This window comes from Haliotis asinina, chromosome 1, assembly GCF_037392515.1.
Source record: "Haliotis asinina isolate JCU_RB_2024 chromosome 1, JCU_Hal_asi_v2, whole genome shotgun sequence".
In the NCBI taxonomy this organism is placed as follows: Eukaryota; Metazoa; Mollusca; class Gastropoda; order Lepetellida; family Haliotidae; genus Haliotis; species Haliotis asinina.
In genome coordinates this window covers 54,979,713-55,004,786 of record NC_090280.1, presented here as the reverse complement: position 1 = coordinate 55,004,786, position 25,074 = coordinate 54,979,713, and the positions used below count along the sequence as shown (strand labels likewise).

The 25,074-nt window shown below is 39.9% G+C and overlaps 2 protein-coding genes across 2 annotated transcripts in view; both read right to left on the bottom strand.

The window, feature by feature from the left end:
* The window catches only part of LOC137281097 (serine-rich adhesin for platelets-like), a 37,651-nt gene extending 31,779 nt beyond the window's left edge, over window positions 1-5,872 (bottom strand). Inside the window, exon 1 of the mRNA XM_067812232.1 lies at window positions 5,834-5,872. Within this exon, the coding sequence (XP_067668333.1) occupies window positions 5,834-5,867 (34 nt within the window). The 5' untranslated portion in view covers window positions 5,868-5,872. The remainder of the gene's footprint in view (window positions 1-5,833) is intronic.
* A 13,598-nt stretch (window positions 5,873-19,470) lies between these two features.
* On the bottom strand, window positions 19,471-24,793 carry LOC137281087 (four-domain proteases inhibitor-like). The gene is made up of 6 exons (XM_067812225.1): window positions 24,679-24,793; window positions 23,135-23,261; window positions 22,083-22,346; window positions 20,944-21,111; window positions 20,582-20,652; window positions 19,471-19,616 (listed from the first exon to the last, which is right to left on the bottom strand). Exons 1-5 carry the CDS (start codon window positions 24,716-24,718, stop codon window positions 20,586-20,588), a joined length of 666 nt encoding a protein of 221 aa, XP_067668326.1. The 5' UTR covers window positions 24,719-24,793; the 3' UTR covers window positions 19,471-19,616; window positions 20,582-20,585.
* Between the last annotated feature and the right edge of the window lie 281 nt (window positions 24,794-25,074).

The window sequence follows — 25,074 nt, the reverse complement described above, 5'->3', positions numbered from 1 at the left end:
CCCTCCTTTGGTCTAGCGTCCCTTCCCCTCTCCCTCACCCACGTCCACCACACACACCGTCTGTCACAACACTGCACATAAATCTGTGATACTAAGCAGACATGTTTTAAGCCCCGTCAACTTGTGCAAGAATACATTATGAAACATAAATTCCAGAGAACCATTATGTACTTGGTGAGTTGTATCCGTTCTTCGAGACAAACGTAAACAGTTAAGTTGATTACGAAGTCACTGCACTAAAATGTAACATCATCATTATTATATAATTATCACATATTATTCTATAATTAACAGAACGGTTTGATTTTTCATTGTAGTAGTATTCGAGAGGGAAATATGGTTTAGAACCTCCTGACGCATGCACATTGGGTATGCTCAGTTCTCTTTTTCACATTGCTGTAGTCAATCCTCCCCAGTTGTTCGGTAATACTGGCCACCTCTTTCTAAAATAGTTCAAGGGCAGATTGTCTTTCAGCCCCTTTCAAATTAAACAACTAAAATGTTATTGATGCATCGCAAGTGTGCGGATCGCTATACGCGAAGAACATTCCAGGGATAGTTTGATACTTCCTGTTAAGGCTGAAGTAAAAAAGTGAATCGGGCATCGGCACGTCACTTTTATTTGTGCGCGTAACATTTTTTTAATTGCCATTCAAAAAATAAATAAATAATTTTGACTTTATCTCGTCCCGCTCATCCATTTGTCCACTATAAGGACGAGTGTCTGTTAGAACGGGTGTGACTGAATCTACAACTCATTAACACATGCTAAACTTTCCAAGCTGTATTTCTGAGAGAAAAAAATAAAAAATGTGCACCTGTCACTTGTCACTTTTTTTCCTGTCAAAAAATTTAAAAAAAACCCAAAGTCCTACCGCCTTCGTCACTTTTGACGAAAATGTGCCCGAGAAACATTTAATTATTTTTACGCAGCCTAATTGTTCCAGAAATACTAGAAGTAGTGGTTATTTTTGGGATTTCAAACGTTTCAGTCAGCTTTGCACCGTGATGAGGAGAGTCACATAAAAACTTACCACAACAGGAGCTTCCTTTTAGAAGTTTAATCACATTCAACATTTTCAGAAAATATTTTTTTCATCTCAGTCTGTTGTGTATTAATTTCATCTTACGCAATACTTATATCTTTCTGCTTCATCTCAGAACACCACAATGGCAGACGAAGAATAAAAGGCAGGGTACGACCTAATATCAGATCGCTGAGCTGAGGGTAGCGTGTCTTTGTTTGAAAATATCCGGCACCGTGTGCTTGGTCACACAAACAGGCTTGGATTAACGCACCTGCATAATCATTGGCTACGGGGTGATATCAGGGACGTTCTGTAAACATGCACCGGTTGTCCTTGAGACGCGATTGCAGGTCATGAGAACTAGAATGCTCTGCCACCTCATGCCGAAAAAAGCTCTCTTTGCCTTTCTATATGTTAGAAACGTATTCTTATTTCAGTCCACCTTTGGAATTTCAAAACATCGTTTTTGTATGAGCTGAAGATGGTCATTTCTTGGTCACTATTACTGATACTCTGCCCCGACGACATGTGTCATGCTCTTGCTATCGACCACCGGTTTGCAAGAATACCAGCCGTCGTCATACAGATGTGTTGCTGAGAACATTTACATCTTGGACATTGTGTAATTAATTACACCTGAAGGAATAACGAACCTGTGAGATACAGATAATTTTAATAAACCTGGAAATCGTTTCGAAAGTATTGATTCATTTGCTAAACGATGAAATGTGCCAAAGAAAAGTATTTTTAGAGGAGGTTTTAACGCACCGTTGTAAACTTTGGAAGGAAGTTCTTTCTAGCGATTGAAGAGCTCACAGTTCCGAAATGTCAGTTTTTAATTAATTTTATCCATTTTCTCTAGCTGAACGTGTTGCCATATTTCTTTTCCATAAGTATAAGAGCTGTGTGCCGATTGCCTAAAGTATCATTCCTACCGTAAAATAAACATGCATTCATGACCCACTATCAAACAGTCATGACACCAGGTGTTCACGAACGATTGAGCGTTTCCTCCGATCCTTCATGGTTGTCACTCGTCACAAACACATGCAAAGGCACGTCATGTCTTTAGCTTACATAACCATGGGAGTACTCGGTAAGTGAAAGTAAGAAATTTTGCCTCATACTTACTGGCTGCAAGACGTAAAAGAGTAACAAATCAGCTGCTTATAAAATGTCAGAAATAACATTCTCAGTAACGATTTCGATCCACTTGTTTCATCGAATTTTGTGTGCAGTTTATTTTCCTTCTGCTTGGCCGTCAAGTGTTTTCACTGGCGCGCATTAATGTAAACTGACACTGAAAAGAGATCTTTACTATTGTTTGAAAATGGGAGTCAACCCACTGTTTCAGTTACGCCACACGAAATCTAGACACCCATTATAGTCTTACAATAGAAAATGACACGTTTAGAAATATGTAACTGCCCTATGAACGCTATTCACCACACAGAGCCTCATTGTGTCAAGCAGCGTGTCTAGAGTCGCCCGAAGCCATTCCTTAGAAGTGGGGACTTTTAATAAATGAAAGCGACAAAACTCTTTTTATAAGAAATCGCTGCTGCGAGGCGGAACCATTTTTGTGCGTTTTTGATAAATTGAACATCATTATGACACTATTATCGTGCGTATGTACAAACACATTGTATACATCACCACCGCCGCCCTATTTTCAAAGAAATGCGGTCCAGTGATTTCGATTTCATTTTTCTTAAATGCCGGGCTCCATGCTTTTTAAAAACAGTTTTTGCTGACTATGGCTGTCTTAATGCACAGGAACAAATATGAAGAAAGTAAACCAACTTGACCCTACCAATCATTTTGATAACGATTTCATGATCGCACAGTCTAGCGAATTTGTACAGAAGTGGGATTTCTTACATTCTTGGTACAAAAAATCTGTACCTTCTAATAAAGAGTCGAATATTAGATGTGACGAAGACAAAATATTTTGAGGTTTGGGGTAATGAAAAACAAAAGATGCATTTGATGTTAACCACAAAACAGTGTCTTTTAAAGTACCCTATCGGGCAACTAAAGTGTACACTTAAAGATTCTACTCTACTTATATTCTGAAATCGTTCAGTTTTATTCTTCAGACGCCTGTTTACTTTGTACAAAAGCCTGAATTCACAGTTAGTTGTGTTGCTATAAAGTCCTCCCATATATCACCCGTCCCTCTTTCATAATAACATAGTAATAAGAGCAATCGCCTCAGTTATCACAAAGGCGTACAACGATATACACGTATGTCGATAAATTCCTTCATAACCCTATTGTAAACAGTCTTGTCAGGAGAGTATACTAAACGCTGACCATCAATCATTGGTGAATGGGCGGGGCGACGGGTGGTGGATATGTATGTTGACAGGGCTTACAGATCACAGGACTTGTCATACCGGTCGAGGAGCACCGGGGGAATATATTATCTGAAGGGCTGTCAATTGGTAGAGATGTGACGATACAGAAAATTCACGTTACGATACGTATCGCGATATCTTGGAACGATATGATTCGATTAGATTGACGATATGCTATCTTTAGTTTTTTTCTTTAAAAACGTATATTTTCATTACAAGTAACAGCGTAAACTTTGACATAACTGTCAATGTCTAATGAAAATTAACACTTTTAAGGTCAACGATACGTATCACGATACGAAAAAAGTATCGGTTCATTCATCGTCCGATAACGTATCACGATCATCGATACTACGATATATCGTCGCAACTCTATGACAGTTGGACAAATAGGTATTTCTTCTTTCAAAGAGAAGTAAAAATGAGGCAGAACACAGGATGATGTAGAAGTTCTCGTAATATGATGCCCCAAGCGGTTCCTTATTCTGACAGAACCGTGTGTTCACGGGTGTTAGTTTAGGTGAACAATTGACGTACCTTTGACCGTGTTTGTGTAGTGGGATTTGTTTCCCCTTTTCTGATTCATTAACACATGCTTAAATAGTGGGACTCGTAAATGTTTTTTTATGATTATGATTACCTTAATTTTTAAGGCCAACAAAAATTCCCTGTGGAGTGGGATCTATTTGAAATAATCTCACACCCAAAATACTCGAAGAAATCGACAAAGGCCTCATGGGTCGTCATTTCTGCTGAAATTGATTGGATCAGCGCACATGGACATTAAAGTGTTTAAAGTAACTTATGTCATCCATGTGAATGACGTTTTCAAAGTTGCATCCATGACGAAAACTGTTTTAACTTGTTCTGTAGCCTTGTTACTAGCTGACTTGCCTTTGCGTGTGTCATAAATAATATTAAATCAATTCATTCAATATATTCTCTACGTAGACATCCATACAATGCTTTGATAAATTTTCTTATCAACAGAACTAATAAATAAAGTATGGCCAGATATGTGATACGGAGAACGACATGTTACGTAGGTGTTGATCACTGGGATGTCACGCCCTGCCATATATCACTATGGTTTTAGTGCATCTCACAAAACGTCCGTTGCTTCACGCTTGTAGTTTCCAATGGGCACTTTATATTTGAATGCGACAAAACTATGGTAGCATGGAGTGAACCCAGCTTCAATTACGGCCGCGAGATTGCGATAAATCACGACAAGAAAAACCGATCACAGGTTCTTGCACAAGACTGTGGCTTTCTAGTCTCATGCTATCGCTTTCTCGTCTCGGGCTATTACTTTCGTGTCTCGACTTATCGCTTTCTCGCCTCGTGCTTTTGCTTTCTTGCCTCGTGTTATCACTTTCTCGTCTCTTGTTATTGGTTTCTTGTCTCCAGTTAACGCATTCCTATCTTGAGTTACCGCTTTCTCGCCTCGTTTTATCGCTTTCTGGTCCCATGTCAAGAAATATCCCCTCTCGGCCACTATATAAAACACAACGCAAACAGACCCGTTCCCAAATGGGGCACATCGTCGATGGAAAGATCAGGGACTCTATTGTCTGCGCCATGTTACATGTTCTTACTGCAGACGCTGGAGTGAAAAACAATAACTCTCCACGAATTACGATGCAATAGTACAAGAAGACCTTTATAATCCCTCCTATTTTCCACGAATTACGGTGCAGCAGCACAAGAAGACCTTTATAATCCCTCCTATTTTCCACGAACTACGATGCAGCAGCACAAGAAGACCTATGTAATCCCTCCTATTTTATCGTTCCGTGGTTCAAGCGTTCAGTCCGCAGTCAATGTATGAAGCCCATTTCTCTAGTAGTCCGAACTGATACTGCTGGACTATTGCTAAAAGTGGCGTAAAACAATACTCAACTGTCGTGGGATAAAGTCACATGCATGAACATAAATATAGCTACGAATCATTGTCCTGAAAAGCACAGATAGGTTTTATAAGTGTCGCTTTGAAAACACTGTAAGTGTTGTGTGAGGGTGTTCCCAGTCTTCTCGTTCTTGTCAAAAATGAGGACAATCAGAAGAAAAGCATATAGTCTTTGAGGTCTACAGGTTTTCATTCCATGAATTACACACTATATTATGCATAACAAATTAACATTATATCAAGTGGCAAAACTCCCGGCATATCATAAAAGACAAAGGAGTTTTTCACAGAGAAGGGAGTGTAGCGAAAACAATGTAATACGTTAACAGAAATGAGCATCACACGATGAACCCTGGGCCTAGATATTAGAAGTTCTCGTAGATAGTCGTAAGTGCCATACATTAACATTAACTTACGACTGTCTGAGAGCTAAGAGAGCTTCGAAAATATAGACCCAGATGTTGGCTGACAATACGAGGTCTGGCAATACACACTGTCAGACCTGATGATGTCGTAATGATGACGTCGGTACTCACCTAGCAGGAGTCGTAGTGGTAGTAATCCCTCCATGATGAGCTTCTCCCACGGGCATTATATACAGGGGGTCAGGGAAATCCTACTGAGGGACAGGGGCAGTGATAGTCTCTCCACAATGCCTGCCAGTCCAGTCTCTTAACTCCATAACCTGGACCTTACACACCAGTTAATATGTAGTCTTCTAGAACGGTGATAGGTTATACCGGTACTCAACCAGACACAGGTACAGGACGGGTGGCAGCAATATCACAGGCATGTAAAAAACGTGGACCAGCTACCGCAATCACCTGTTCAGTTCGACGATTGTGGCTCCCATCGTATCAAACAATAAGATTGTTTTTCGGCCCAGGTGAGGCAGGTCTTGCAATGCTTGGCTCAGATACGCTTGACCCGTCTGTTGGTTTCACTTGTGATCTTGTATTGCTTCAATACCCAGGCATTGACAGACGCAAAGTCACTCTCGGTATTGACGTCGCGAGCTACTGTAGTACAGAAGGACAGGTCAGGAAGTATTATGCTCGAAGGGTCACACATGTGTCAGTGTACTTCAGAAGAAAGGATGTACATTATCTTGACGTTGTATGAACCTGTCAACGGCGAAGGAAAAAATGGAGCGTGTTACTTTAATATTTCACCTTTTTAATTTGTATTCATCGGGCATGGCAAATGGGATGTTTCCGTACAGATGAACCTAAGCGTATTGGTTTCCTGATCAGCTGGTACTGTACTCACTTGTACAGTAGTTCCGTACAGTGTTGTCGAACTTCTCCAGTGGCACATACATAGCGCAGCTTTGAGTGCACTTTAGTTTCGTACAGTGTACCTCATATAGATATGACTGGTATAGTACACCCTCTCACACCAGTGGCAGTAGGCGTGCTTCTGTGCCTCTCTGTGATTGACGAATAGCGGACTATCCTTTGCCGTGGTGACTAAATATATTAGACCGTTGACTTTGGGTGTTGGCGATTCGGGGCCAGACTCTGTTAATGTGGGATCGAATCCCGGACGGGACACACCCTAACAAAGTACTAAACTTGGACACTGTAATCACAAGCATGACATATATAACCTTTTATCATTTTATATGGGACACTGACTGTAATTTTGCCATTGCCAAATTGTATTTTATGTAATTTAATGAATATAAATACCAATTACATTTGACCACTTTGTTTGGGACGTTGGGGTTTGATCACTGGATTGTCTGGTCCAGGCTCGATAATTTACAGACGGTCGCCATATAGCTGGAATATTGCTGGGTACGGCGTAAAACTAAACTCACTTACCCCTCATTATATATTTTACTGAAATATAAAACATATTACATTTGACGACTTTCTATAGGACTTTGTGTATTCTCTAATGAACAGGCAATACATAAAAAAATATGAAAAAAATATACTGTGACACAGCACATAGAATGCAATCTTCCATAAATACACGCGAGAAAAAAGGTTCGTTCACACGGAAAAATATATAAGAACAAGAATTACTGAATAGCATTACGGGTCGCTACACAAATTAGATAGATCACACTTATTATTAAATTGGCAGAGGTAACAGCCATAATTTAAGGCTTAAGACAGAAGTGTGGTGTTCAACCTATAATCAGCCTTCGGGTCGTGATACAGATTACTAGTACCAGGTGACGTATTTAACAGCAGGGTGTATAATCCGGGTGAATTAAGTAAATGGCCCCGGTAGATATAATTTTGTAGGTCAGTGAGCTGGATGACTTAACGTCGGTAGAGTGGCTTTGATCACTGCATAATGTCCGTAAGTGTTAAACGTGTGACTCAAGCTGAAGTGAATGACTTTATTTATGTGCATCTGAGGATGAGTGAGCGTGTGAGCGAGTAGGTGAGCAGGCGAGTAGGCGAGTAGGCGAGTAGGCGAGTAGGCGAGTAGGCGAGTAGGCGAGTGGGGTCTAACTTGGTTCGGTGATAATCATGGCTGGTAGACAATGACCCAATACTCTATGCGCTGGATATCAGAACGTTTCAGAACAGAAGGTTTCATGTCAGGTGTTTTTTTTAAAAAAGGCGGAAACTACATCCACTTGTTTTCATTTCACATAAATCATACATTTGGAAAACGATTTCGAGTGAGACAATGCGTTGAGAAAGACTATTGCAATATTACAATAGTTGGTCGCAAGGTATTATCGCTACCAAAAAAAATGTAAAAATGTAAACATGCTTGTAACTAAAACTCAACGTATTAATTTCCAATCGTTAAGGAACCTATTAAACCAAACCAACGAGAATCACATGTACGGAATCTTTGTCATACCGGTGTGATGTGATGATCGTTCCTTGTATTCGTCCATATGTTCCACAGGTTTCTGTATTTTTCTTCAGTTTTGTCTTAGAATGAGCCATATCACGTCTTTGTCTACTTTATGGTTTAAAGAATATATTCAGACTCTGTGTAATGTCTACGCTTAATGCCCAAAGCATACGTGTATAATTGTACGTCCTTTTTATAAACTGACGGGCAAAGGAAACGATAGCAAATCGAAATACTGCTATTACAAACGACAAAACACCATTGTGTGTTAAGTACATTTTCATAACGGGTCTATGGGGAACATGGATGGTTTTATGCCGCTCATACCGGAGGACACCAGACATAGGCTTCACATATTGGTGGGGATTCGAGCCCGGTCACTCAGGGTGACGAGCGAACGCTGTATCCACAAGGCTACCACCCGTCATGAGGAGGCTTTGAGTAATGTCCATGCTCTATGTTAGTAAGGTGCAATAAATGGCGTGGATGATAGATGCAGGCGTACTGAAAAGACTTTAGCGTGTTAACCCGTGCGTACTCCACCTCAGAACAGCAGAGCAAATTGAGGCTGTAGTTACTGTACATGAACCACGAAACAAATCTGGTCGCAAGATCCCTTCACGCCTCGGTGCAGGAATTCTGTCATGAGCCCAACAATGACGCAGGTTTCTGTAGGGTATGGCTGTTCCCATTTTAAAGGAGAGAAACCTTCACTTTACGATTTACCTTCAGCGTTGTCAATTTAAAACGCTTTCTTTACTCTTCATTAGTTGCTAATAAAAAACGCTTTCTTGCGTCAAGTTAACTTTCAGAGATTAATGATGACAAACTCTCTTGTGACATGCCTACGCCACTTAGACATCGTAAACTCAGATTTTATTCTCTGCACCAATGGTGATTCATTGAATGTTTAAGCTTGAAGCCAGAGGTTAAAAAATCTAGCGTCTCTGAAGAAGTCATCTCCTGTGAACTATGTGACAATGAGACCGATGACACAAGATGACAATACTTTTCGGCATAGTCAGTCAGAATGCCAGAAACGCTTACCAAACATCCAATTCAGTTTCGTATCAAATAATATACAACAGTTTTGTATCAAATCATATACAACAATGTCTATGTTTTTAGAGATGCCGCGATACATCTTTTTGTATCGTCAAGACGATACAATTATTCTCGATACCTTCAAAACTGCTATCGATATTTAGTTTGAAAGTATCGGTTTGAATAAGTTTATCTGTCGTTTTCATACCATTTGTTATGAGTGTGTGATTGTTTTCCATGCACACAGATGAGAATCTAGAACTTTATAATTCCTGAGAATAAGAAAATGTTGATCCTTTCAGGGACAGTTATCAAATATGAAATATTAATCGTTCAAAATGTAATTAAATTTACGCACGTGATGCATATCGAATCGTGACATGGGTATCGTATTACGTATTGATTCATGAAACATGTGTAGCGTTGTACCCCTTGTTTTTTTACTAATATCAAATCAGTAAATGGCTGGTGCTCTTGTGCATGTCATAAGGACAACATTCACTCTATAAATCTAATACAACGGAAGCTGCCCAAACCAATCCGGCAAGTTGTCAACACTGGCGTAAAATCGCAGTCCAATCCGTGGCCTGTACATTTACCATCAACTCTAAAATCCAGCACATTGTCTAAACCGGATTAATTCTTCAGTCCCAATTGGTGCCGGTTTAGACAGCTTACACCGCAGATCTAATACAATTCCGTTATAATCATAGACTGAGATCCAATGATCGACAGCTCAGACAGCTCATGGCTGATTCGTTACTGAAAACAACATTCAGTCAGCCGTCAACATGGGAACAAACCGTGCCCTTCCACAGTGTACGCCTCGGTGAACTGTAGATTATTTGACACTTATCGCAATCAGGCGTTAATGATGTGGTAATATGTAACACTTCTTGGAATGTTTTTGTTTACGCAATGCCTTTTAGAAAATGGTCAAGTGTTACCCATATCGAAATTTGAGAATGGGCTTTCTAAGACATGAACAGATTTTGGTACTGATTTGGGTGAAGCCCCATTCGGGATTCGAATCCACACCCACAGAGTGAGCCACGTAACCACAGTACACAAACTGAACGGCCTAACCCACTCCTTTCAGTAAAACCGCTGACAAATGTTGATTAATGGATTGTTTGGTCAAAACTAGATTAGTTACATACTGCTGGAATAATGGTGGTTTAGCGTACAAATACACTCACTCACACTGGCAAGCTTTGGTCAATGGAACGTGTCAGCGCACACTGTAATTTATTGAGAAAATGTAACACCTAATATACCAGATGTTTCTCGTCATATGTGAGCTTCCCCGTTTGCGAAGACTTTTATACTCAGGTTACTCAAGTCACGTAAAATACGTGGGAAGATATGACTTGAGTAGTCTCTGTGTGAAGAAAATGGTCTTCCCACAATGCAGTATTACCTATGATCGAGGTGTTATTTGAAAGTCACCTGTCAGATATTTTTAAATTTTAGTGTTCTTATCAGTTCACTCAGACAATCCCATTTCAAGTTCGTTGACAGGTCAGCCCAACATGGTTGTGGTTTTTGAGGACAAGGTGAATAACCAGGGTCTCGATTTGTGAAGCTATCATAGCTGTAAGATGATCGTAACTTTATCATAGACTAACGACTATCGCAGCGCTACGATCGCTTTGAGGAACTGGGCCCAGGACCATAGGAGCAGGAAGCTATAATGAGACCAGTCCGGTTATCTGAAAATGTTCACAAGAAGTGTGCGAAACAGACACTGGCCCGCTAGCCAGTGGATAGTAAAAACCTAGTCGGACCAATAAATCTCCACAGTCACTGGACTAGCTAATGAATTTTCATGGGGTCATTTTGTAAATATAACACCTTCTCCTTGTTAAGTCATAACGCAATTTTACATCATGCACGAGTATGGCCTGATAAAGATGTTCATAGTACTAGCAGCTTAATGATGAAACCCGTGTCTGCATTCAAGTATGGGAATAGTGAATTAGCCTCTGGGCTGGTAACTTTCAGGTATAGATATCGGAAACTATTTTGCACACCGTTCACAAAGATAATTTTTCTCAACCAGGGCGCCCACTTGCTAAAAGTATCAACATACAGTGGGTATTTGCTACGAATTCTTCAGAATCAACACTGTCTTAGTATGGATAAAGGATGGCAAGAAGTACCCCCACACCTTCTTTTATTTGAAGTAACACTATTTGATTTAAAATGTTATTTTGTGAGGCCGTTTAAACCTGGCTGTTGAGATCACCCCTTTCCTCTTGCAAGTTACAAACCTACTCTTCTTGCTGCTCATGATCGGCCCTCGACATGGTATGAGGTTAAAAGTTTGATGTCCTCTCTAATATGTTGTTCTCTCGGGCCTCGCTGTTAAAACCCAGACTCTCTGTATCTGCTAGGTCACCTGTAGAACAATCCGAGCTGGTCTGAAGTATGATGAAGGCTTTAGTTCCACCAAGACTATTGATGGTGTTCAACAAACGTGTAAACATTTAAGAGTTTTCGCAAAGGATTTTGTGCCTTAGTCCCATGTTACAAATATAACCGTACGGCTACTAAAGCCTCAAGAAGCATGGGTCTGTGGACATGGTGAACTAAAGTCTTCATGTCTTCAAATACTCGAGTCTAAACCAGACAATTCAGTGATCAACAGTATGAACATCCATCAGCACAAATGGAATACAATGACACGTGTCAACCAAGTCAGTGAGCCTGTCACCCCATCCCGTTAGTCGCCTCTTACGACACGCATGAGTTATTGAAGATGAATAATTTGAATCCTGATCTTTACGGGTACACAAGCCTAAAATGTGGGTCTAGTGAGATCACCATAACCAGTGTTTCAGTCACTACACATAATCTTTTGTATCTGTTACCTATTGGTATTTGGGTAAGCCGAGGAGTGAGTGAGTGTGTGAGTTGGTCTATTATTTTAGCAATATTCAGCATTATAATGGACATCAGAAAGGAGTGGGTGTGTGAGTTGGTCTATCGCCTTATTTTAGCAATATTCCAGCATTATAATGGACATCAGAAAGGAGTGGGTGTGTGAGTTGGTCTATCGCCTTATTTTAGCAATATTCCAGCATTATAATAGACATCAGAAAGGAGTGGGTGTGTGAGTTGGTCTGTCGCTTTATTTTGGCAATATTTCAGCATTATAATGGACATCAGAAAGGAGTGAGTGTGTGAGTTGGTCTATCGCCTTATTTTAGCAATATTCCAGCATTATAATGGACATCAGAAAGGAGTGAGTGTGTGAGTTGGTCTGTCGCCTTATTTTAGCAATATTCCAGCATTATAATGGACATCAGAAAGGAGTGAGTGTGTGAGTTGGTCTATCGCCTTATTTTAGCAATATTCCAGCATTATAATGGACATCAGAAAGGAGTGAGTGTGTGAGTTGGTCTGTCGCCTTATTTTAGCAATATTCCAGCATTATAATGGACATCAGAAAGGAGTGAGTGTGTGAGTTGGTCTATCGCCTGATTTTAGCAATATTCCAGCATTAAAATGGACATCAGAAAGGAGTGAGTGTGTGAGTTGGTCTGTCGCCTTATTTTAGCAATATTCCAGCATTATAGTGGACATCAGAAAGGAGTGAGTGTGTGAGTTGGTCTATCGCTTTATTTTAGCAATATTCCAGCATTATAATGGACATCAGAAAGGAGTGAGTGTGTGAGTTGGTCTGTCGCCTTATTTTGGCAATATTCCAGCATTAAAATGGACATCAGAAAGGAGTGAGTGTGTGAGTTGGTCTATCGCCTGATTTTAGCAATATTCCAGCATTATAATGGACATCAGAAAGGAGTGAGTGTGTGAGTTGGTCTATCGCCTTATTTTAGCAATATTCCAGCATTATAATAGACATCAGAAAGGAGTGAGTGTGTGAGTTGGTCTATCGCTTTATTTTAGCAATATTCCAGCATTATATTGGACATCAGAAAGGAGTGAGTGTGTGAGTTGGTCTATCGCCTTATTTTAGCAATATTCCAGCATTATAATAGACATCAGAAAGGAGTGAGTGTGTGAGTTGGTCTATCGCTTTATTTTAGCAATATTCCAGCATTATAATGGACATCAGAAAGGAGTGAGTGTGTGAGTTGGTCTGTCGCCTTATTTTAGCAATATTCCAGCATTATAATGGACATCAGAAAGGAGTGAGTGTGTGAGTTGGTCTGTCGCCTTATTTTAGCAATATTCCAGCATTGTAATGGACATCAGAAAGGAGTGAGTGTGTGAGTTGGTCTGTCGCCTTATTTTAGCAATATTCCAGCATTATAATGGACATCAGAAAGGAGTGAGTGTGTGAGTTGGTCTATCGCTTTATTTTAGCAATATTCCAGCATTATAATGGACATCAGAAAGGAGTGAGTGTGTGAGTTGGTCTATCGCCTTATTTTAGCAATATTCCAGCATTATAATGGACATCAGAAAGAAGTGAGTGTGTGAGTTGGTCTATCGCCTTATTTTAGCAATATTCAGCATTATAATAGACATCAGAAAGGAGTGAGTGTGTGAGTTGGTCTGTCGCCTTATTTTAGCAATATTCCAGCATTATAATGGACATCAGAAAGGAGTGAGTGTGTGAGTTGGTCTATCGCCTTATTTTAGCAATATTCCAGCATTGTAATGGACATCAGAAAGGAGTGAGTGTGTGAGTTGGTCTATCGCCTTATTTTGGCAATATTCCAGCATTATAATGGACATCAGAAAGGAGTGAGTGTGTGAGTTGGTCTATCGCTTTATTTTAGCAATATTCCAGCATTGTAATGGACATCAGAAAGGAGTGAGTGTGTGAGTTGGTCTATCGCCTTATTTTGGCAATATTCCAGCATTATAATGGACATCAGAAAGGAGTGAGTGTGTGAGTTGGTCTATCGCTTTATTTTAGCAATATTCCAGCATTGTAATGGACATCAGAAAGGAGTGAGTGTGTGAGTTGGTCTATCGCCTGATTTTAGCAATATTCCAGCATTATAATGGACATCAGAAAGGAGTGAGTGTGTGAGTTGGTCTATCGCCTTATTTTAGCAATATTCCAGCATTATAATAGACATCAGAAAGGAGTGAGTGTGTGAGTTGGTCTATCGCTTTATTTTAGCAATATTCCAGCATTATATTGGACATCAGAAAGGAGTGAGTGTGTGAGTTGGTCTATCGCCTTATTTTAGCAATATTCCAGCATTATAATAGACATCAGAAAGGAGTGAGTGTGTGAGTTGGTCTATCGCTTTATTTTAGCAATATTCCAGCATTATAATGGACATCAGAAAGGAGTGAGTGTGTGAGTTGGTCTGTCGCCTTATTTTAGCAATATTCCAGCATTATAATGGACATCAGAAAGGAGTGAGTGTGTGAGTTGGTCTGTCGCCTTATTTTAGCAATATTCCAGCATTGTAATGGACATCAGAAAGGAGTGAGTGTGTGAGTTGGTCTGTCGCCTTATTTTAGCAATATTCCAGCATTATAATGGACATCAGAAAGGAGTGAGTGTGTGAGTTGGTCTATCGCTTTATTTTAGCAATATTCCAGCATTATAATGGACATCAGAAAGGAGTGAGTGTGTGAGTTGGTCTATCGCCTTATTTTAGCAATATTCCAGCATTATAATGGACATCAGAAAGAAGTGAGTGTGTGAGTTGGTCTATCGCCTTATTTTAGCAATATTCAGCATTATAATAGACATCAGAAAGGAGTGAGTGTGTGAGTTGGTCTGTCGCCTTATTTTAGCAATATTCCAGCATTATAATGGACATCAGAAAGGAGTGAGTGTGTGAGTTGGTCTATCGCCTTATTTTAGCAATATTCCAGCATTGTAATGGACATCAGAAAGGAGTGAGTGTGTGAGTTGGTCTATCGCCTTATTTTGGCAATATTCCAGCATTATAATGGACATCAGAAAGGAGTGAGTGTGTGAGTTGGTCTATCGCTTTATTTTAGCAATATTCCAGCATTGTAATGGACATCAGAAAGGAGTGAGTGTGTGAGTTGGTCTATCGCCTTATTTTGGCAATATTCCAGCATTATAATGGACATCAGAAAGGAGTGAGTGTGTGAGTTGGTCTATCGCTTTATTTTAGCAATATTCCAGCATTGTAATGGACATCAGAAAGGAGTGAGTGTGTGAGTTGGTCTATCGCCTTATTTTAGCAATATTCCAGCATTATAATGGACATCAGAAAGGAGTGGGTGTGTGAGTTGGTCTATCGCCTTATTTTAGCAATATTCCAGCATTATAATGGACATCAGAAAGGAGTGAGTGTGTGAGTTGGTCTGTCGCCTTATTTTAGCAATATTCCAGCATTATAATGGACATCAGAAAGGAGTGAGTGTGTGAGTTGGTCTATCGCCTTATTTTAGCAATATTCCAGCATTATAATGGACATCAGAAAGGAGTGGGTGTGTGAGTTGGTCTGTCGGCTTATTTTAGCAATATTCCAGCATTATAATGGACATCAGAAAGGAGTGAGTGTGTGAGTTGGTCTATCGCTTTATTTTAGCAATATTCAGCATTATAATAGACATCAGAAAGGAGTGGGTGTGTGAGTTGGTCTATCGCCTTATTTTGGCAATATTCCAGCATTAAAATGGACATCAGAAAGAAGTGAGTGTGTGAGTTGGTCTATCGCCTTATTTTAGCAATATTCCAGCATTATAATGGACATCAGAAAGGAGTGAGTGTGTGAGTTGGTCTATCGCCTTATTTTAGCAATATTCCAGCATTATAATAAACATCAGAAAGAAGTGAGTGTGTGAGTTGGTCTGTCGCCTTATTTTAGCAATATTCCAGCATTGTAATGGACATCAGAAAGGTGTGAGTGTGTGAGTTGGTCTATCGCCTTATTTTAGCAATATTCCAGCATTATAATAGACATCAGAAAGGAGTGAGTGTGTGAGTTGGTCTATCGCCTTATTTTAGCAATATTCCAGCATTATAATGGACATCAGAAAGGAGTGAGTGTGTGAGTTGGTCTATCGCCTTATTTTAGCAATATTCCAGCATTATAATAGACATCAGAAAGGAGTGAGTGTGTGAGTTGGTCTGTCGCCTTATTTTAGCAATATTCCAGCATTATAATGGACATCAGAAAGGAGTGAGTGTGTGAGTTGGTCTGTCGCCTTATTTTAGCAATATTCCAGCATTGTAATGGACATCAGAAAGGAGTGAGTGTGTGAGTTGGTCTATCGCCTTATTTTAGCAATATTCCAGCATTATAATGGACATCAGAAAGGAGTGAGTGTGTGAGTTGGTCTATCGCTTTATTTTAGCAATATTCCAGCATTATAATGGACATCAGAAAGGAGTGAGTGTGTGAGTTGGTCTGTCGCCTTATTTTAGCAATATTCAGCATTATAATAGACATCAGAAAGGAGTGAGTGTGTGAGTTGGTCTATCGCCTTATTTTAGCAATATTCCAGCATTATAATGGACATCAGAAAGAAGTGACTGTGTGAGTTGGTCTATCGCCTTATTTTAAGCAATATTCCAGCATTATAATGGACATCAGAAATTGGATCAACACAATATAATCATGTTGATAATCGAACTCGAACCTTTCTTCCCGTTTGTAGGTATCGTGCACATGCTGATAACCAGATTGAAGAATCAGTAAAGCAAATAGCCGTAGTGTATGGAAACTTTTTGAGTTCAATCCCTGACGTACGATGCAGATCTAAGAATGTGATTTGTTGGAATTGTAAACTGATGCATTGTTCTTGTAAACATAAGCAGTCTAAGACTCGATGTTCAGCCAATGTCTTCGTCAATGTGCACGTGTTGAATTCTGATTTATAAAAAGAAACAAGGCATTTACCCAACGCGACACAGCATTGCAAAGAGTAACACTCAATCGAATGCCCGAATTATTTCGCTTTATTAAAACCACTATCAGCAACAATGAGTGAGCTCTGTTTCATGCTGCATTTTAGCAATACTTCAGTAAAATCACCGACACCAGAGAAGAGCTTCACACATTGTACCCTCGTGTACATCGAACCGGGGGGATTCAGCATGGCGAGCGAACGCTTTAACCACAAAGCTACCACACTGCCCTATCTCTACATGTTGTTATTACTTTATCACAGCGCATGTCCGTGCTGAGCTGTAGTACTGCACTGTTTTGCTTGAGAACGGTATAAGGATCCATACCGAAACGTCGCATAATATATAATAAAAAAACTGTTATCCATAACGAATCTTACTTCCTTAAAAAATGAGCGTATACTTTGTTTGGCCTGTTAGTGCTGATACACTGATCATTAGACGGAAAACACCAGAACAACCATGTCATAGTCAGGTGAACACGTCCTAATATTGCCTTCCTTGGTCGCTGCCGGAGATGACAAAGTGGACTAAGCTGAGCCCAGACTCCCACCTGCAAATTAGTTTCTCGTTTATTCATTCCAGTTGTACTTAAATTAACTCTATCAGGAGAAGGAGATTTATACCCTATAACTGAAGGCGAGTAATCAGGTACGTGTCCACTTTTGATACTATACCTACTTGAAGTAATGCACGCACATTGAAAGACAGTGTAAACAACATATTTGTACTTTCGATGTTTATCACTGTTAATACTTGAGTGACGTGTTTGCCTGTTTACGTATACACACAGGCTTTAGTGGTGCCACGTGAGAGGGGTAGTCAGGGTGCGGTCGTATCATCCTAGTGGGTGGGGGCGGTACTTGTACTAGGGGCGGGGTGGTGTATAACTTGACAGGGTGCGTAGTTGCATAAAGTTCGCTTCAGAAGGGAAGCATTCAGAAGTGAACATACAAACAATAACCAAAGGTAAATGACAGTGAGTCTTAAGTTGTGAGATTCACACTCCCGCATAGCCAAAGCTCCCATGGCACATCCCACATTAAAATCTAACAGAAGCAATACCCGACAACTGCAAAATAACACAAATAAAACCAAATCTAAAAAAGAAACAAACAAAAAAGCAACCCCCCAAAGAAACAATGAACAAAAAGAACACCTAAACATAGAACAACATAAATACTCCGCAAACTGGAGATACAGTTTATATTCAGGTTAGACAATTCATTAGATTTTTTACAGCAGCCCGCGGCATCTCCGGGATATCATTTACACAGAGAATTTATATATTACAGGCAAAGAAGGCTCCAGGGACTGATTTGGCTGGATTCTTATTAAGGTCGTCCGTGTTGCAAGATCCCTGCATTCTAGGATGTGTGTAATGCCACCAACTGCTGTCACAATCCTTAGTTTATCATTCGCACAAACTCCCAGAAGTGTGGAATTCTGTAACTAAACAGTCACGAAATTGCGAGAACGCGAGTTTTTGACCAGATCTCGCTTTCTCGCATACTTACACCTTTGGCATTTGCCGCTTGTTTTCAAAGATCGGGATCGCGAGAGTGTCCCTTAAAGTATTCCATACAGAAGTAAATATTTATGACTTGTGAAATGATCAAATATTTTTTCACAATGTGTATTTTTCTCCTGCTCTACCATTTGACCGTTAAGGAGCCGATGATGATGCACAATGCCAGTACTCTCATGGCCGCAGAGGAGACACTAGCCCGATGTTATCGGTGACATGCCCACAATGACAATACAACAGCGTACATCGATCTCCTGTTTATATTAAACCAGGTACACAAGCTCCATAGCCTTTGGGATAATGTTTTCCACGAATGGCTTTAAAGCGTGATAAGTCTGATTGTAGGAGCAGCCTGCTGGATCACCCCATTGTCTCTAATTTTGACACTGACATTAGAACTAGTTGTCTTCCATATTGTTTGTTGGGGAGCTGTCCAACTTTTACATATAAAGCTCGTATATATTCGAAGAGATCATGCTTCTTCATTGTGTTCAAACGATTAGTCCAGAATCTGCCATTTATGACAACCTAATTGTGTTTCGACTCGAAGCTTCCGAACAGACCATTTTGGTAGTAAACCGCTTTTACCGGTCAGCCGCTATATAGCAATTCGACAATTTGAATATGACCCCTTGAAGGTCTCTGACGACAGAGAACAAAGCCTAACAGTCCTCGATAGAGAAGATGGTTGACCGGGGCAGTTTCATCACCTGTGACTCTGGCGGTGGGGTAGTCCAGTGGTTCAAGCCAGTGTCCGGAAGACAGGGGTTCCCTTAATGGGTTCAGTGTTTAAAGCAAATTTTTGTGTCCCCGACGTGATGTTGATGGAATATTGCTACTGAAAACTAAATTCACTCACTCAAGCGTAACTGTGGAATGTTTCATCCGTGGATCGGTAAATTACACATAGGGGAAAATAGAAGACATTTTTTACGAAACTAGATGGACTCTTGTTGAATTAATTTATTATGGTGTCTCAGATACTCATCATTATGTATTATGCGAAATAACATGGAAGATTGTATTCAGCTATCTAATCTGGACAGATCCTCAGTATATATCCTTCAAGCCACCGTTGTGATTTTGGGAATTATATCTGAAAAATAAAGTGAAACCTTTAGAGATATTAATTTTCCTGAAATTGTTACATTAGAAAAGAGGCAATACCTACTTTCTGTTTTAATGTTTTAGATGTAATTGATGTAAAATGCACTCATATCATCCAGCGTATGGCACTGATATAGTCAGTAAATTCGTGCTTACCATGAGGTCCCTTGAAATCGTGGTATTTCAGTGACACATATATATTCAGAGGAGGTTCAGCAAAACGTTTGTAATTATGAATTCATTTGGCAGCTATCACCGTAATCTTTAATTGTCCCTTTCATCGAGATATGAAATGGATGTTTTGTCTGCATGGCAGAGTTGACTGAAGATGGCTGCATATGGGCACTACCTTTAACATGAATATGAACGTCAAATTTAAACTGAAACTTGTAATAAATGATGTCATAAACGCGATGCTGATTCTTCAATAGTTTTTTACTACCTCACCCATGGTAGCCAAGAAGCCTTTACGGCCAATTCTCAAACTTATAGTATTCGCGGATCACTTGTTTCTTGATACGCTTCAGCTGTTTCAGGATTACTGTGAAGTCATGTTTTCAGTTATAGGAGAGGGACATTGCTGGTCAGATCATGGTCAAATGCCTTATTTATAGTTACATTGAGATCATGTGGTCTGTGGTAAGTCACATGACTGTAAAAAGAGAGCAGGTAACTTGGGGCAGAGGCATGCGGTGCTATGCAGATTTGGGAGGCTGACGCATGTGACAGTGTCAGTCAGAATTCATTGTTGCAATACGGTTTTTCAACCGGCAACTACAGGGACACAGTATACACATAATTAAGAACAGAATAAAGGTTGCTGTGTTGGAACCGTAGAAGGTATTTGTACAGACATTTGCAGCGGTGACATACGTGATAGCAGTAGAAAAAACACTGAACTAACATTAGTGCAATCTCCTGATAGGTAATTCGCTGACATTTTTAGAACCTTACCTTGCTAGCATTTCCCAATATTGTGAATAGTTAGACTGGGCGTTGTACATTTTCCTTTGTCAAACTCGCATCTGGATATCAAACATTGGAAAGTCAGATTAGTATCTGTTTTCTATAATATATCCGTGTGACTAGAATTTGGTGTAATTTCGTGATTTTGCTCGGGGTAAAGATCAATGGAGTATACTTGGTGCCAAGAAAATCGAAATCGTCTTACTTATATATAGGATTTGTCATGGATTTCCCGAGAAGCGGTGAACGCCAATGACCTTAATAGTTTTCAAATTTAAAGGACATTAACATACAACGTATACACAGCTTGAAGTCGTGTATAACAAAAGCGCAAGTATACGCATACATACAAGTTGGAGTAGGTATTTCCATCGCTGCCACACACCAACTCAGTTTCAGGGGGACAGGGGTGGTTCTTCACAGTCTTGCAGATGATGTCCGGAGCCGTTAGCTGACATTGACCATTGTTTTTGATGGCCAGTGATGGCGATTTGCACTTCGCAACTTCAAATGTACACCTGAAGCAAAATACCATCAGTGTGTTGTAAACGATACCGTAAAGTCTGTTTAATAGGCAACCCTACTGTTCTGAAACCTAGTGAGAATCATATACCTTACTGATATATACAAGTATACATCATTCCGTATTACGTCATGATCAACTCTGGTTACACATACTCTACAATGACATCTGCATGCCTGCATACCTTCACATTGTCAACAACGATACACCATGACGTCATCATCTATACTTGTATATTTACTTTCATACTATCAACAATGATATACCATGACGTCATCATCTACACTTGTATATTTACTTTCATACTATCAACAATGATATACCATGACGTCATCATCTACACTTGTATATTTACTTTCATATTGTCAACAATGATATACCATGACGTCATCATCTACACTTGCATATTTGCTTTCATATTGTCAACAATGATATACCATGACGTCATCATCTACACTTGCATATTTGCTTTCATATTGTCAACAATGATATAGCGAAGAAGCATTTATCGAGGGTACAATCTCTGTGCAGTGTTGCCATCGTTACAGTTATATTTGCTACAGGATCATTTTGCTTTCAGCAGCTGCATTTAGAACCAAGGATGCCCTTTATTCTTGCTATCTGGGAATTGAATCAGGGTGCCAAGTATGGGAATAACAGAATGTTTGAGATAAGGACAAACTTTATGGATGGACAATGCAACTTCTTTATGTGATGAGACGTTTCGATACAGATTCTTGTATCGTTGCAAGAATCAAGCAAGTAACGATGCAAGAATCTTTGCTGAAACGTTGCTTTATCCAGATGAAGCAGTTGTTCATCCATAAAGTTTGTCCTTATCTGATTCACCAACTTCTAAACATGCCACTCAAAGAAGTTACCAGAAGGTTTGTACAAATCCAGCAGTGAACGATCAACATGAGAGTTTGAGCTCCACAAGAGAAACAAGTAGTTTAAAGTACATACATGTTGTCATACGTTTCCAGATCCGTTCCACACACTTCCTCCTTCAGATCTGGACAGGTGGCACTGACTAGTATCTTGCATACAGGGCTGAGAGTCGGTGGGCTTGTCGGCACAGTTGATGCCTGTGTGGTTGACGGTGCCTGTGTGCGTGTTGGTGTATGCGTGGTTGTTTGCACCTGTGTAGGCTTACTGCTTGGGGCGAATATCGCACAATCCACAACCCTCAAGTTCTGGTTGAGACAGTGAGCTTTCGCGAAGTGACATCTTGATTGAAACAAAATGCTCATATCAATACTACCTAGTTGAGAAGGCAAATGATTTCAGTTGTCTTGCTCCAGACAACATTGATACCTGTCTACAATAACCAATGAGGACACTGATGAACAGAACGTTTCACAATAAAGTACAGCTATTGGTCGGTTGGTTGCTAAACGCAACACGCGGCAATATTCTAGCCATCTGACGGCGGTCTGCAACTGGTCGAATCTGGGCCAGGCAATCCAGTGAACAACAACACGAGCATCGATCTACACAATTTCAAATTCAGTGAGCTTGACCACCTGACCCCACTAGTCGCCTCTTACGACAAGCATGGGTTACTGATAACAACTTCTAAGCCAAATCGTCACGGGTTCAAAATATCTGCTAAAAGTGAAACTTGTCTTACAATTCATGTGAGCTGATACCCTTAATTGAGACTTCAGTACATTACTCTTATACGTAGTTTCTTTCGTAAGGTACAACACGTAACCTCTGGCTTAATCTACACGTCATATACTTAACCTGTCCTTACACGCCTGTATAGACTGTCCACATGAATGGACAAATAAAGATAAAAAAGTACGCTTCTATACCCGTTTTCAACAATATTCCAGAAATATTGTAGGGACACCGAGGAAGACCTCCCCACATTATATCCATATGAGGAAACTGGGCCTCCCCTGTGCCGTGCGAACGTTTTAACCACGAGGCTAAAGTATGATAGTTTTAACAAATTACGAGTGACATCTTCGGAAAACCTATACTTCGTAGATACAAAATTTTCAGCTTACTCAGTGACATAGTGCCTCCCGTCCGAGCCACATATACTCTTCTTGGGGAAACTGCCTGATAAACAGTCCAGCTGACTGACCACTGACGCACAGACATTGTCAAGGATGCCCCCCTCCGATACGCTAACTGCAGTTAGAGGAAAGGAAGAGCCATAAAATTATAACGCTTTGCAACACGAGTTAACTACATGGAGGGGTCGAATACATTGGGATTACGTGGCTATATAGTTAGAAGGCAAAATGATCAAACAGTAGTTCGGATAATAAACACGAACACTTGAAAGGTGATTTTAGCACCAGGTACAAGGAACGGGCAATAGTTATTCACATCAAATGTTATAATGTTAACTCCTGCTCAACACAGAGAAAAGGGTTTTACATTTTGAATGCTAAAAGCATTGTCGATTTTCAGTTTCGACTGTATCAAGAGCAATTGCTTATTAATCACTATCAAACATTGATGTTTGCGTACATTGAGCGTATCATCCACGTTCATATGCAAGGCCTGTCAGTTGTTACCCGAAAAGACACGGGTGAAGTCAAAATAAAAAGCTGCATTGGTCATCAATTTTGTCACTTACGTGTTAAATTCTGAAACGTTCTCAAATCTTGTGTAAAAGAAAACCTAAAGCTGTTCCGCACCATTTTAAAGAAACGTAACGCTTTCGAAAAACAAGTGAAAAGCACTGGATGGTGTTTAGAATCAGTATATCCTGCCTGTAACAAGTAGTTGACAGCATTTACAATCGGTATATCCTTCCCGTAGCAAGTAATTGACGGTGTTTACAATGAAAATATCCTGTTTGTGAAAAGCACTGGATGGTGTGTAGAATCAGTATATCCTGCCTGTAACAAGTAGTTGACAGCATTTACAATCGGTATATCCTTCCCGTAGCAAGTAATTGACGGTGTGTACAATTAGAATATCCTATCAGTGAAAATCACTGGATGGTGAGTAGAATTGATGTGTCTGTAACAAGCAACTGACAGTGTTTAGAATCAGTTTGTCCTGTTTGTAACAAGTAATCGACGGTGTTTACAATCAGAATATCCAGTCCATGAATAGCTCTGGATGGCATTTAGAATCAGTACTTCCTGTCTGTAACGCGTAATTGACTCTGTGAATATCCTGTCTGCGAAAAGCCCTGGATGGCGCATAGAATCGGTATGTTCTGTCTGTAACAAGTAATTGACGCTGTTCAAAATCAGTATATCCCCTCTGTGAAAAGCATTGGATGATATTTTTGAATCGGTGACACCAGACGCAATCTCAAAATAGAACTTCATGCATTTTCGCATAACGAAAATAGTAAAACGACACCCTCCATTCTCGGTATGGAATGGCCAAATGTTCTGTCACAGACTCACCGTTAACTAAGACCGAGAAGCCAACGCTTATCGCAGACATATCTCCTTTTTTAGGATCAAATGTTTCATCTTAAAATGGTCAGTTCGTCCCTGTTTTCAAGTGACCATTCCAACATTCATGTTGAATATACATACACTCATACATGACAGGTAATGTAATTAAGTAAATGTAGTACCTGATATAAGCATCCATACAGCAAAATGTAGAAGAGCCATGGCTGGTTCCAAGTCAGGTCAGGTTTTCCTGTGTCACGTGGGAACCCACCTGGGCAGACTGTAGATTACAGTCTAGTCTCAGATAAGGTCAAGTGAAAAACGATATGCAATCGACAGCGTATAATGTGTATATTGCTTGATATAATCCATGGTGAATACGTTTTTGATACTGTGAATAAAATAGGTTGGAAAGGTAAGACAAATGATGAGCATAAGATATAAGGCACATTCTTGTTCCCAGAATATTCCATACCGGTCTTGCTCAAACGTATCTATTTGCTGAAACATTTGAGCCTCATTTTAAAAAAAGGTCAGTTTGTAAAGATATCAAGATTACTCCTGAAAGGTTTTATTAA